At 36.9% G+C, this 15,347-nt stretch overlaps 2 protein-coding genes across 3 annotated transcripts in view; both read right to left on the reverse strand.

The window, feature by feature from the left end:
* Positions 1-944, reverse strand: part of ywhaz (tyrosine 3-monooxygenase/tryptophan 5-monooxygenase activation protein, zeta polypeptide) — a 29,586-nt gene extending 28,642 nt beyond the window's left edge. Inside the window, exon 1 of the mRNA XM_077196565.1 lies at positions 484-944. The gene's annotated coding sequence lies outside the window, so the exon portion shown is untranslated. The remainder of the gene's footprint in view (positions 1-483) is intronic.
* Positions 945-1,678: 734 nt separating this feature from the next.
* Positions 1,679-15,347, reverse strand: znf706 (zinc finger protein 706). Of its 2 annotated transcripts, none has more exons than XM_077196566.1 (3): positions 14,947-15,347; positions 13,933-14,068; positions 1,679-2,537 (listed from the first exon to the last, which is right to left on the reverse strand). In XM_077196566.1, exons 2-3 carry the CDS (start codon positions 14,065-14,067, stop codon positions 2,442-2,444), a joined length of 231 nt encoding a protein of 76 aa, XP_077052681.1. In that variant the 5' UTR covers position 14,068; positions 14,947-15,347; the 3' UTR covers positions 1,679-2,441. The 2 variants fall into 2 exon arrangements, with proteins under 2 accessions (XP_077052681.1, XP_077052682.1); XM_077196567.1 differs by having other exon boundaries at positions 14,739-15,011.

Below are 15,347 nucleotides of genomic sequence, written 5' to 3' on the forward strand. Positions count from 1 at the left end.
AATGTTTGTGTGACATAGCTATATAATGCTTAATAAACTATTTAACATCAATTTACCTACCATGAGAAGTAGTTTGATTTAAAGAACAAAAAAAATCCATCTTTAAAATGGTGATTATGGCGTGTCATACCTCATACCTAAAAGGTCTTGACCTTTCACAAAAAATCTGTCCAATTGATATTCAATTCAGTGTTGTATAAAACTATTTTCAATCTTAACTACTGTAATTCATCATGTTAACAATTTCAGGCCTTACACTCGCATGAAAATGTAGGGCGGGACTTGATTTTGTCCATGGTGAATTGATTGGATGGCTGTGGTTTGCTATTGTGTGTGACAGTTCGACCCGCCCTTGCGCCAGTGAAGACACCATCAGAAAAGTGATGTCATTGCAAGTGAGGGGGAAGTAATTTTGAATAAATATCACAAGAAGGGAAAATCAATAATAAAATATTCCATAAAAAAAAAAAATCATATATATACCAATCATTTCCGGTGAGGGTCCTGCTGTATTTCACCTTGTCCTTGTAACTAGCCTTCCCATCAGAATGATTTATTGGAGGGTGTGCCCTGTACGAGAGGAGCAGCCCAACTCGTCTCAACCTGCAGGGCAACTTCCTGTTCTTCCACATAATCATCGACTACCTGCATTCTCCTGAGTGAGAGTGGGATAAATAGGGATTTACAATGGGAAAAGTATTATTGTTCCCTGAATGTGATAAAAGCGCCCTGCACTTAAATCCAATCATTACCCTGAGTTCTCTTGCGGAAGCAATTATGACAAACTGATTACCAAAATTATTTTTACAAAAAAATATTTGTATTTATTTAGTTATTTTATTTGCAAATGCATTACTTAATCAAGCAGATGCATTTAAAGGGTTAGTTCACCCTAAAATGAAAATGCTGTCCTTTGTTCACCTTCAGAACACAAATGAAGACATTTTTGATGAAATCCGAGAGCTTTCTGGCCCCCAATAGACTGCAAAGTTATTACCACTTGCAAGGACCAGAATAGTCCATGTGACTACAGTGGTTTACACAACGTGAACAGCTTAGGGGACTGACATGGAAGAGAAGAAATTGTTCAATAAAGTTGTTGTTGTTTTTTGGTTTGTTTTTCGCACAAAAAGTTTTCTTGGCCTTTTCTTTACATTAAGGTTGAACCACTGTAGTCACATGAACTATTTTAACGATGTCTTTACTACCTTTCTGGGCCTTGACTGGTAATAAAGTGGTAATAACTTTGTAGTCTATAGGGTTCAGAAATCTCCCGGATTTCATCAAAAATTATCTTCATTTGTGTTCCGAAGATCAACGAAGGTCTTTTGAACGACATGAGGGTGAGTAATTAATGACAAAAATTTAATTTTTGGGTGAACTAACCCTTTCAGTTTCACCTGACGAAAACAGTTTTTAATAGTTTTAATTGTATAAATGCATGTATGGGTCAAAAAAACTTTAGTCTGATTCTGTTGTGATTAATAACCTGTCGTGTTGTTGCCAAGGTGATGATGCATAATAACTGCCCTAGAAACACTTTTCATTGTTGCCACTATAAAAAAATGTTTCCCCATTCGTACACTAATTTAGATCAAGGTTTTTGGACTTACAAGAAACCAGCAACACCATGGTCAACAATGACTTCAGCAGCTGTGTTGAAGACATAACTCACAACTTCTTAAACAAAGTTAAACTTTATTAAAGAGATATATTACATTGGTGTGGTAACCAGGTGGCTTGAGCAGGAATATCAAACATTGAGGCGATATTGTTTGAGATAATTCCAAAGAGAAATAGGAAATTCTGCAGCAACATTAAATTAAAAATACAGTTACCTCGGGCACATCCAGTGATTTTACAGGAACGCATTAGATTCCAGTTTTCAGTGTACAGAACCGTATTTGTTTTGGACTACAAGAGTTTCAGTGGAGAGCAAAGTTAGTAAATGAGAAAATGAAGGTAAAAATCAAAAAATGTTTTTTGCCCAGACTAAACGTCAAGTAGTGAAAAACTGCTCCCATATCCATTTGCACTCGGATATGAGTGATATATATCCATATATCAATGTAAGATATATCCAACATATGTCTGTGACTACCACATTTATAATCAATGGATGAAACTGACTTAATCACTGGTAGTGTTCTGCTAACTTCTCTCAATCCGCTAAATCAAGCAAGTAAGATGAGAAAAGAAAGCATGTGAGCGCAGGCTGAGGTAATGCACCGATCTGATCGTAGCAAAGGCAAGTGCTCTGAAACAGTGTCGAGAAGCTAAACATCATCAGTCTTTGATCCACGGGACTCATGTCTGCGGTGAAAGGGAGGATGCATGTATAAACTCAGGTAAGAGCACTGATCATGTCCTGCTGAACAAAATTTGAGATCAGGACTCTTAATTTGAGGTTTTATACAATCAGCCTCCGGTCTCTGGGCCGTTCATGCCTCAACGCCCTCCAGCTCTGGGGGAAGGGGGCTCTTGGGGTGCTTGCTCTCAAAATGTTGCTTGAAGGTCTTGGGATCTGGCATTTGTGACTGCAAAACAAAGAGGTTTCATGGTTTAGTTCATCACATTATGTCTCAAGGAATTTACTGGCTTTATTCTGGTATGAAAAGAACACTTTTCACAACTTCATTATCCAATCAATTCCTGAAAGATAAGGGTGAGCGGTTTGACCAAAAATCACATTATTAAATGTATTAGGGCTGCATGATTAATTGTATTTTAATTAATTAACCGTATGTAATATTGACAAGCCATTTTTTTATTTTTTATTCTTTCATTTGACTTTTGCATTGGTAATGTTTTCATTCTTGAGGTTGCCAAATGTTAAAGGACAAGTTCGGCGTTTTACAAGTAAAGCCCTGTTTTAAGATCGTTTCTGATGAAATAGAACGGTTAAGATTGAAATTTGGACAAATGCTGCTGTCCCGAGAATTTTAGGTTTCTGTGTTAGCACCCCCCCCACCTCCACAATGGTTGCATAGGTTCACTGGGACAATCATTCATAAAACGCATCAAACTTTAGTTTACAAAGACGTGAAACTCACCGAGTAGTCTGGGGTGTTCACTGATATGCTCACACAAAAATCGCTGCAAAAGATGCTTTCCAACAGGTGTTTTACCACTCGTTGTAAAACTGTGGACCTATTTTTCCACACGACTCACAACCGAACATTCTTTCGTTGAGAGCTTGAATAATAGACACTCCAGCCCAGTTGGTGGTGATAATGCACCTTTGCCAATTGCAAGCAAACCACTTGTAGCGTAGCCTACGGTACCACGACTGCATAAGACTACTGAAAGAATACAAACAAACCCATATCCGTTTCCGGTGGCGGAGTAATACCGTACCTCACAGAACATCCAATACAAGTCAATGGAGTTGTACAAAAACTACGATAAAACCTGTTGGAAAGCATCTTTTGCAGCGATTTTTGTGTGAGCATATCAGTGAGCACCCCAGACCAATCGGTGAGTTTCACGTCTTTGTAAACTAAAGTTTAATGCATTTTAGGAAGGATTGTTCCAGTGAACCTATGCAACCATTGTGGAGGGGGGGTTGGAATTGGGGGGTATGGGGTGCTAACACAGAAACCGAAAATTCTCGGGACAACAGCATTTGTCCAAATTTCAATCTTAATCTAAAAATAGAATCCGTTCTATTTCATCAGAAACGATCTTAAAACAGGGCTCTAAGTGTAAAATACCGAACTTGTCCTTTAAGAGTTTAAATCCCACAATCAGAGCCTTTACTTTATTTATTCCATTTTAATTTATTTACCGTTTTATTCATGACAAATTGTTTCCAAGCAACTTCATATTAATAAAACCAGAGGTGGAAAGAGTAATAAAATATTCTACTCAAGTAAAAGTACTACTACTTCAATGAAATTTTACTTAAGTACAAGTAAAAGTACCGGTCTAAAAATCTACTCAAGTAAAAGTAAAAAGTAGCTCATTTAAAATTGACTCAGAGTAAAAGTTACTGAGTTACTTTTTTAACAGCGGGGGTGGGGTGGGGGACCCTCCCGTGTTGTAATGGTATAAGATTTTCACAGTATGGTAACGTCTCAGAAAATATCACGGTTTACAGTATTAATCAATTGTTAAATAAATAAACTGTATTATTAAATTATGGGTATTATTATTATTATCATCAGTTAAAATGACAGTTAAATTAATGAAAACAGGATTTTTTTTTGGTTGAACAAATGCTTTTATTATAACAAACTTGAAATAATTTGTTTGTTTATTAAAATTTCAATAAAACATGTCTAATCAATTAAATTTGATAATTAATAATGAATTAGATTAACAACTTATTTTTAACATTAATAATTTATTAAAATGTTTAAGAATAATATTGTCCTATAAAATGTATTTTATTCAGAAAATTAATGTTTCTTTTTATTAGGGGTGTAACGACATTCGAACCAAACCGAAGAACCGCGATACAGAACCCACGATTCGAATGGCGATACTCTCATGGCGTACCGAACACGCCCCGCCCTGCAAGCTACCCCGGCCCCGCCCAGCCCGGCTCATTGATTGGACCTGGAATCAGTGTTGCCAAGTCCGCTTATTATAAGCGACTTTGGGCTTGTTTTTCTGTAAAGTCGCTTACAAATATTGGTAGTCGCGGGTCGCGTTTTTTTTTGGGCTTGTTTGTAAAGTGTAGTTGCTTATTTGGGCTTGTTCTCAGCTCGTTGTCAAGCAGATATTTTCTATATGTTATTTAAACGTAGGAGTTTGTCTTGCCTGTTCCCTCTGTCTCTCCCCTTTCCCTATACACAGAGTTTTTTCCCCACCCACATCCTGCTTCTAATTGGCTCTGACCCAGATGGCAATGAGTACTAGCCAATCAGAGGCAGAGCAGGGCAATCGGTTTTTTTTCTGGTTAGGAAAACGTCAGTGAGTGACGTTTAAATGAAAATACGTGCGAGTCGCGACTGTCGCGACTGATGGTGACTGGACTGTAGGAGAGTTTTTATATATAAATTATATTTTAGATATTATAGATATAGATATTATAGTTTAATATTGTTTAACCCTTTAACTGTCACTCCCCCTTTTTTCGCATAGACATGAAAATCACTGTTCAAACTTAAATGGTTGTAATTCAAGAATGCTTTCGAATATAGACCTATGGTTGGTCTTGTTTTAAAGAAGACATTTGCCAGATTAATGTTGAAATGAAGTATTATGAAGTTATGAAAGTGAAACAGAAAAAAAGTTATACAAGTTTGAGTTTATGAAAATGAACAATGTAAAAATATAATTATTTATATTTTATATAAAATATATATATTACAAAATATATTTTACTCTAAAACTGCCAGAAAATGTAAGCCAAAAATCTGAAGAAGTTGTGTTTCAAATTTTAGGTTGATATCTCAAAAAATGAGCTTTCAGTAAGATTTTATTTGGCCGCAGTACCAACATTTTTCACTAGATGGACAGCCAAGCTTCATTACAGAAGAAAAATAAACTACCGTGTGCACAGTTTTACAAAACTAGGCACAGTTTACCAATCTGTCCACATGGATGTAAATTGACAATCTGTACCCACAGTTTAAAACTATCTGTCACCACGGATTGTAACAGTAGCGGTAGCGCGGAGTAAACGCGAGTAAACGCGATCATCTCTTCCTCAGTTACAGAATAAACATGAATGGACACCTGAAGATATGTTGAAAAATACAGTATACTTACTGAAAGGCATCATAACTCGTGTAATCGCTCAATCAGTGTTTCATCAGCGCAAAGACGTCAATAAAACTGCATAGCTTGTCACTAGCATTATATTTACCTCAGCAGGCTAGTGATTCAGTGTCCACAACTTGTTGGTTCCTAGAGAAATGAACTCTTGCACTAAATAAATGCACAATATTATCCTATATATTATATTTTACTTAACCTGTTAATTATATCTTGATTATTTAAAGTACGTTTAAAATATCTTTAATGAAAATGACAGCAACTGTGTAAATTATTATATTTCAATAACAAATTAGAGTAAAGTTAATGCAAAAACTGACAAAGACACAATTTTTTCATTAAACCACTGTTTAATTTTTTTTTTTAGCTTTCTAAACCGAACCGAACCGAGACATCAAAACCGTGGGAAAACCGAACCGTCAGTTTTGTGTATCGTTACACCCCTACTTTTTATGATTTAATCCAAATATATTATCAAAAACGGTGGTAGGCTAATCAAATGTAAATTTAAACTTGTGTCCTTTTATTTTTTGGGGAAGCGCTGCAAAAAAAAGATTTACTAAATTAAACCATGGACAAAAAAAATATTCCTATAAATAATGTTCAAATAAAATGTATTATTATTGTTATTATTATTATTATTTTGAGAAGTAGGCTACGTTCTACTGTATGCCTACAATAGTAATATATTTCTGTCATAATTTCTCCTAGTAAAACCGAACTTTTATTTTGACGGTTTGTGAAGACCTGTTAAAAGTGTATTTGACAATGGATTTTCTCAAATAAAATTATGAAAATGCTCATTAGGCGTTCTCTCAGAGCAGCTCTGGAAATGTTCATGTATTCATATCCTCAAATTGTTTGTGAGACGCTGAAAACACCATGAATGTCACGAGTACTTGAGTATGTAGTAGACAAACGCAGCTCAGCAGAACAAATAGGGTTAACTTATATATTTACTTGCAGTATTTTTGTGCTTAGCTTAATTATCCACAGACCATGTCGCGATTGGGTTTATTGCACAGTTCTACTTTCCATGTATTCATCCATCCATTATTTTGTATGTTTTGTGACATCTGCATTAAGTGAATTCCATTTTCATGACTGGATTCCGGGATTCCCTTTGCATCACGTAAATCGGGACATACCTTTATCTGCAGGAGGGATGGTGTCCTATATCCTCTTTTTGCAGCCACTTTGCGTCCACATTTTTTGCAAATTGGATATCTATCCTCGAGGACAACCACGCTTTTTTTCTACTTTTCATACTGGCCATAATTCGCTTGGCGCTTAGCTTTCAGCTTCAGCTGGGCGTCACCTTTTTTGCGCGTTTGTTCTCCCGCCCTTCAATCAATTCAGTAGTTTCCGGAGTGTGTGATTTCCCCCCCCTTGTATTATTATTTTTTACTCAGTAACGGATATGATTTCAAATGTAGCGAAGTACAATACTTCAAAGAAAACGTACTTAAGTAAAAGTAAAAGTACAGATTTTAAAAACTACTTTAAAAAGTAGAAGTACACAAAAAACTACTCAATTACGTAACGCGAGTAAATGTAATTCGTTACTTTCCACCTCTGAATAAAACAGGGAAATAACAGTGTTAATGTTGTAAAATGAATCAATTATGAAACAAGTTAAATTCTCAATTCAGCTCTACAGAAGACAATAGTGTTTATCAATAAACCTAAGTAAATATTTAGCTCATTTAGTTTTGAACATTTAGTTTTGTTCTCATCCAAAAGTAGCTTTGTTTCCAGCCACCTATTTTTATGCAAATTTTGGAATATCGCTTTTAAAAAAAAACATGCTGAATGGAAATGCCAAGATGCTCATTAAAAAAGTATGCGCTCAATTAAGGCCGATACATTTTTATTCCATAAGATATGCATATAAACTAAGATGAAAACACATCTACCGAATAAATCCCTCAATGCACAACAAAGAACTCACGTGACTTTGCCTCAACAGTGGATATGATTGGATTACTAGGCTAACCAGCACACCAATTTTATTGCACAGGATCTCAAAGTTGGTTAGATTTTTCTGAAATGCCTAAGCCAAAGTCTGTCATCAGAATGATTTAATATAATAACCTCCAAGAAGTGTCACATATGATTGCATTCCTAAACACCATCCAAACGCGAGATAACATGACAGCTTTTAATTTAGTTTAGTCTGCATGTTCTGAAATGCAAGTCATCTATGATGTAATAAAAAAGAGCCACAGTGTTCTCTTGAACACATGGGATAGAAGCGCTGCTTTATTCGCAAATGTTTTATGTTGTAGGAAAAAAGAGCCACAATGGCTTCCCCACTTGCAGCAACTTCCATATTTATTACAGATATTTTGCGCCAATTTGACATGAAGTGGTGATTTTGTTCTCTTGAACACATGAGATGGAAAAGCTGCTTTTTTCGCAAATGTTTTATGTGATATTTTGAGCACAAGTTAAATTGTCAACTTTCTATGGAGACAACTCCATTAAGTGACAGTAGTGAAGAAAACAAATCTTCCCAACTTTGCAACCTTGTACATGTGTGCAAGTGATGGTGATCTGAAACCACCGACAAACATACATGTTGAACTTAATTGATTTCCATTGCCAAATTCTGCTGTTACTTCACGTGGATGCTTGTGCTACAATACAATGTCGTGGAATATAAAAATGTTAACATCATTTGGAATTGATTTTAGGAATTTCACTGTTTTGAATAGGGCTGCAACAACGAGTCGATAAAATCAATCGATTATTACGCCAGTCAATAATTCGCAGAGATGTTTGAGTATAAATAAAAAAAAGTTGAGTTGAACGCGGAGCGGAGCAGATCTATGAGGCACCGGACTGGACAAAGGTGAAGCGAACTCCGCGAGTTCACACGAGAGAGACCGAATGTGTCTGTGCGCGAGCAACAGTGCGCAAGAGAGACCGAGTGTGTCTGTGTGCGAGCAACAGTGCGCAAGAGAGACCGAGTGTGTTTGCGCGCGAGCAACAGTGTGCAAGAGAGACCGAGTGTGTCTGCGCGCGAGCAACAGTGTGCAAGAGAGACTGAAGCCCCGTTCACACCGCCAGCGACTTTGTCGCTGTATGTCGCTAGGCTCTGTACTGTGATGTCGCTTATGGGCGTTCGTAGTGCTGTCGCTCTAATGTTATTGGTAGACTGCACGTCTGGCCATATCTATACAAAATACCATCACAAGTGATATATACAACTATACAATTTTAATTTGACTAGGAATTAGGCTAAAAAGAAACAGTATATGCTGTTGGGAGAGTGTTTTTATATTACCATAGCAGTGTTCAGTGGATTAAATAATTTACTAGATTAACGATCGATCAATCAACAAATTAAACTCACTCATACTGTCATAAATTACTAAAACGTCATTCGTATTTGACAAATAATCAATTTTCTTGTCCCTAATAGTCAAAACAATGCAGGGGAAACTGTAAAATGAACTGCAGCAGTACTAAACTTGCATCCTAAAATTAGACAACTCGAACTATAAATGTATGAATTAAACTCACTGAGATGTCGACAGTTTCTTTTCCATGCATCATTTTATTATATCCATATATGTGGTTACAGTTAAATCATATTAAACAGTGTAATCATCCTCGAACCCTTCTGTCTTGCCTGCACTCGAGACGGTGACGTGAGCTCCACTGAAAAGGCTTCTTTCCTATTGGTTGTCGCTCGCGAAAATCGCTTCTCATTTGCATAAAGTTGAAATTTCTCAACTTTTGTCGGTTGTCTTTTGTCGCTTGACACGCCCACATTCTGTCGCCAACGGTCAATGTCGCTCGTGTCGCCGGATGTCGCCAGCGCTCCATTGAAATGAATTGGATCATGTCGCTTTGTCGCTGCGTGTCGCTGGCGGTGTGAACGGGGCTTGAGTGTGTCTACGCGTGAGCAACAGTGCACAAGAGAGACTGAGTGTGTCTGCGCGCGAGAGAGACTGAGTGTGTCTAAGCATTAGTAAATTGGTACATACTACATATAATTACTATAGAGTTTATAGTACTATAGTGGTGAACCACCATGGGAATAGAGGTCTGCGTGGGACTGTTTTTTTAAGTACCGCTCCCGCCAGCTCCTGCTGGGGTTATATTCCGCGCCCACCCATTCCCGATATACTCTTTGTTCACCCGCTGTCTGCTTATAATAGTTTTCTTCCCGACCCGACCGCTAAATTTAGATCTCGTTTCCAGAATTTCACATTTACATTTCCACAGAGAACATAAAAATGTAGTCTGCACTATTTATTATTGTATTCGCCCTGTCAAGATACAAAATTTAACATTTTGCTGCCAACACAGTAGGGGAAAAAATGTCGCAGAGTAAAAATAAATAAAAATGTACAAAAATTGAAGCCTATTTGTTATTTTTATTCGTATTGTCAAAATACAAAATTCATAACATTTTGCTGTCAACACAGAAAAAGTGTCAGAGAAAGAAAAAAAATACGACATGTCATTCACTACAATCAAATTATGTAGGCCTTCCATCGCGAAATGAAATCACTTTTTACCCTAACAATTTAACATCCCTGAGAAGAATGTGCCGACGTCGATGTCACCGTCTCTCCTACAAAAGAAAATAAATAAATATAAATTCAACAATAACTAATAATAAATTAACATCTCAAAATTGTAGGCAATATATGAAATGAACGAAAACCGTTTACTTACTTGGCAAAATCAGCTTTTTCCAAACTATTTAAAATATCCATGCAAAAAAAGAATGTCACTGACTGATGACGGTTTTAATACCCAACGTCTTTCCTCCAAAATCCGACCGCAAAGGCTGAATGCTCTCTCAGAAGGTGCACTCGTGGCCGGGATGCGGAGGATATATCTTGCAAGGTTGCTCAGAGCAGGAAACTGGGACTGATGTGATGCTGTTCTGAAAGGACGTCGGGAACGTGATATTGAATGACCGACCGCTCCTGTTCAAATTACACCAGAGTTACCGACCGCTACCGTGTTTTAGTCGGAAATTTAATCCCGCGGCGCAAAATATCTGGTCGCGAACTCGGAAAAATATTGTATGGTAGTCAATGGCGAGAGACAACAAATTTTGGATCCCGTTTGAATTGTGCCCTGAATTGCACATATGATGTTTGTCAATTGACCCTTCGCTAAGCCCCACCCTCCTTAGTTACTGTTGCTACGCCTGTCAAGCTTTCACGTCTAGCACGTCTATTACAGTGTGTATGCACTGGTGTCAGACATTCCCGATGAGATAATTAGTAATTTTTGGCGAACATGTGAAATATCTGAGAGAGCAAGACAAAAGGGACTGCAGTATGCATTCGAGGGATATATCCACGACATAATATGCAACCGATTAGAGAATAATTTCATAAAAATTGAAGCTAAAGACTATAGTCGCAGCAGCAGCCGCCTCATACGCTGACCATTCAAATGGGAAACACACAAATTAAGGAGCAGATATGTTCGTGCACAGCAGGGTAAGTGAAATGTGAAACTAATCTAATACTTATAAATCAAACAGTTTATTCATAACTCTTGTGGAATAACATCGGGAGAGCCGCGATCGGATTGGGTTAAAGTTACTCAGTCAGGGGTAGTAACGTTAGGCCGTCGATTAACAAAATGCTGAAATATATTTTAAAGTATGTCAGTGAGCCTCCATCTTGTCTTTAAACATCTTATTTTACGTTAAATCATATGCATTATGAACAAAGAACCGTAATTATTTCCAACTTCCAAGGAATAGGTCTTTTTGTTAATCCTGTCGACATGTAGATGTGAATGGGGTCTCCCACACTGCTGATCCACGCACATCATTTCTCCCCTTGGCTTTTAGATTTTCAGGAAGGAAAAAAATTCCACTCCCCCGTCCAAACTTTTAAGATACCGGGTAAAAGATTTGCCCAATCCATACGCACAAAGCTTTGGCATGTTTCCCTCGCTCGAAAGCTTGCCAGACCTCCCGCGCCTAGTTACGGTTGCTAAGACACGATTGGCCAGTGGCGGTTTTCGGGCGTGGCTTAGCGAAGGGTCAATTTAAAGATGCATTTTAAAGTCAAGAAAGTCGCAGTTTGATGTAAAACTGTTGAGGTATAAGACTGTGAAAATAGGTACAAACCCAAAAGGCGCGCATGTGGCGTCATACCTTTTCTATCAATGAATGAAGCTAACTTTACTGAAGCTAACGTCTGTCATTATTTTTTATAGTCTAACGTTATAGTCGTAACGTTACGCCGTCATGCCTGTGTGTTTTGTACCAGACTGCACACATACGAGCTTTGTGACGTACATATTGCGAGACGAGAGATGTAGTTCATTGAGCGATTTTCACATAAAACTAAATGTTACTCTTCTGTTTTATGACAAACTGTGACTTTCTTGACTTTCATAATTATCTTTTAAATTGACAAACATCATATGTGTAATTCAGGGCACAGTTCAGACAGAATAAAAAGATAAGTTGTCACTCGCCATTGACTAACATTTTTTTTTTCTGAAATAAAATCCCATGAGCCGGAAGCGGAGGGGAGGGACTTAGACTTTCCATGCCGCTATATAAGAGGGATGGAAGTTTGAAAAATGGACAACAATATAAATAAAAACAACAATTAAATTCTTACCACTGAATTAGCAGACTGTGATTTGAATCAGATAGACAGAAGATGAAAACACGTACTTGTGTGTCCCAAGTACCACTACAAGGGGAATATTTTTTCCACAATTTGCAGCTCTGAAATTTTCAATCGTTACTCTAAATGACTCAGAGAAACTTCACTATATGCTCAGAAAGGATGAGCTGCAAAATACCTTACACACCATAGGAGGTGTTCAATCCATTGTATTTGTTTTTTTTAAATATTATTTTATATTGTATTATATTTTATATACATTGTATTTATAATTAATACTAGGATAGACTAGATATTATCTTCTGTTATAATTATTATTGTTGCTATTATTATTACCTATTATCCATGCGCGAGACTTGTCTTTTGTGTGCATTTGCTTGTCAAATAATGTCAAACATTTTGTTAAAGATTCTAACATATTTGACAAAAAACAAGTTTGTGCATCTGTGAGTGTGAGAGTTTGTGAGTGTGTGCGAGTGTAGTGGAGAGAACAAGTTCTGACGTTCAAACAAATCCTATTAAGTTTTCTGATTTGTATTTTTCTGTATTTTTTATAAAGTATTTATTGTTCTTACAGCTCAGATCCCTTTAAACAAAAATATACATCTTTTTGTGCACTTTATTTTTAAAAAGCCTATATATTTGGCAGGTGTAAAGCATACATGTTTATGTTTTTGTGTTAGTCCATTTTTTTGCACTGTGAATCTGCACTGTCAGTTCTGTTTTTGAATAAAGGTTTGGAAATGAATGTGTTTTTTATCCGATTAATCGAAAAAAGTATTCGACAGATTAATTGATTATTAAAATAATCGTTAGTTGCAGCCCTAGTTTTCACTTTTGAGAGAAGCTTCTTAAGGTTTCACCAGTTTTCACAATGTTGAGAGCGTGTTGATGTATATGGTAAATATAATAAATGAGGAAACTAGATGTAAATAAAATAAACCCTGCACATAAGTTGATGTTCTCTTGAATTGAGCTTATGTAAAAGTGCAAGAATTCTGATTAAATGTTTAACAAAACCCTCAAATGAGAACAAATATGACTAATAATCAAAATTGTGTTTTTTTTGAGCAAAATAATTGTATTTATCAGTTGTTTGACCATTAACGTGCACCCCTAAACTGTATATAAACAGTTATTTTGGTTATTCACGATGGTCACTCTGAACATGGTTGCTAACGCCATTTCATTTTGACTTTAAGCAGTTTTATGCCCATGTGTGATTCTCAGTTACTGGTAATTAGTAGGTGTACTGACAAGTCTGATTTGATACCTACAGTGAATAACTTTCACAGTCAGACACAAGTTCCAACTTGATAACAAAATTTCCCAGCACATTCATCCTCTGAGTCTGTATACACCCATATTTAAAATCAGCTTTATATAGACAACATATCTTTATGAAGGGCAAACATGGGTTCATTCCTTTAGCTATGTTCAGTTAAAGTCTAAAGTGCATGAAATTTGATTCAAAAAGCTTTAAAACAATAGAATTTATACAAGCTGGGATTGAAACTTGGTTGAAAAGAACCTCCAAAGATGAACCGTGGGGTAAAAATAACCGGCTTTAATTGCCACTGACCCTGCAGACGCCACATGTGAACACCAGTGCCGCTTTCGCCGCAGTCTTCTGGTCGTGGCCTTTGGATTTCTTGATCTCAGCCTGCTTCTTGGCGTTTTTCTGCTGAGATTGTATTTTCTGGTGTCCACGCGCCATGCTGTTGGATTGTTGACAAAATTACATCAACAACATACAGAGATTGAAGCGGTTTCACAGACAAAGTCCAAAGATTCACATAAGCAGCTGTAGAATATGCAAGAAACAATTGCAAAACATTACATTATCTGAGGGTTTGTGTGGTAGTTTTCTATCAACAAATCAAATTCCACAATTTATTGTGCTAATAAAAATGCTGTCTGATAAAACTCCTCCAAGACTGTCTCCTTATAGAGGGCATATGATATCAGAGATTTTACTAAGTTAGTGTACACCATGTTCTGCCTTTGGCTCAGTTTAAACCAATAACAATGTCAGGAGGCAGCTAATGTTGTTGTTTGAAACAAAAATCACACAGTGAACAAGGTTACAGGAGAATGAGGAGATATTACCTATTAAAGGAGAATATTATCTATAATTAACAACTATTACAGCATTGTTGCATTCAGCATTTTTTAAATCACAAATAATCTGTCAATACACAACAATGGGGAGTTTTACTGTTTAATGTTAGCATTTTATGATCTAACGTTAGCTGTCAATGCAATTGAGGCTCGATAGCCCATTAGCTTGACATTAAGCACTATTTCATACAACGCCGTCGATTATCTAGACTTTAAAAGAACATTCAGGGGCTAAAAACTTAATATTAGATGTAAAACCTCGCATACCGTAAGAGTTGGGGTAGATTAGTGAGCGGAGATACTGGGCTTGGTTAACGACACAATATGGTTAGCCAGCTAGCATGCTAAACAGACTAACAAAACCAAATCCTTCGACACAGCTACAAACGAATACTCACGCGAACCACGTGCACATGGGTTCTTAAAATACTACTATATGTTATTTTCTATCTATAACTAAATACTATGAGCATACCTGGCGAACAGATACGATCCGTAGGCAGCTACAGGCTTGTACTCCCGCACGCTTATGACAGCTGTGCTGTGCTCTTCCCACAGCTACTCTCATGTAATTCCTGCACTGACCACAACGACACTGAGCGCTAGAGAGCGACATTTTTTACAGTCTGGATTGGAGGAACATTTGCCTGTAAGCCGTAAGCCATATTCAAAGCCGTTCAGAAGTAAGACCGTCTCCTAGTAAGACTGCAGTAGACTTCAGCAGATGATTTCGCTAAACTAACACGATACAGCAAGACGAAGTCGTCACCTAACACGGCATTAAATGTTACCACAGTAAAAGTAAAAAAAAAAAAAAAGTACCATAGTCAAAAAACATGATATATTGAGTTCATACAAAAACACATTCTTACCAGT

The sequence above is a fragment of the Siphateles boraxobius genome, unplaced genomic scaffold (assembly GCF_051911475.1).
Source record: "Siphateles boraxobius isolate OS27281-9 unplaced genomic scaffold, OSU_SipBor_1 35, whole genome shotgun sequence".
Taxonomy (NCBI): Eukaryota; Metazoa; Chordata; class Actinopteri; order Cypriniformes; family Leuciscidae; genus Siphateles; species Siphateles boraxobius.

What these genes read in the sequence shown, in the direction of transcription:
- znf706 (XM_077196566.1), bottom strand. Translation starts at nt 14,067, where the DNA reads ATGGCGCGTGGACACCAGAAAATACAATCTCAGCAGAAAAACGCCAAG. An exon ending in TCACATGTGGCGTCTGCAGG is followed by an intron (nt 2,538 to 13,932) that starts GTCAGTGGCAAT and finishes TTTGTTTTGCAG; the next exon opens with TCACAAATGCCAGATCCCAA.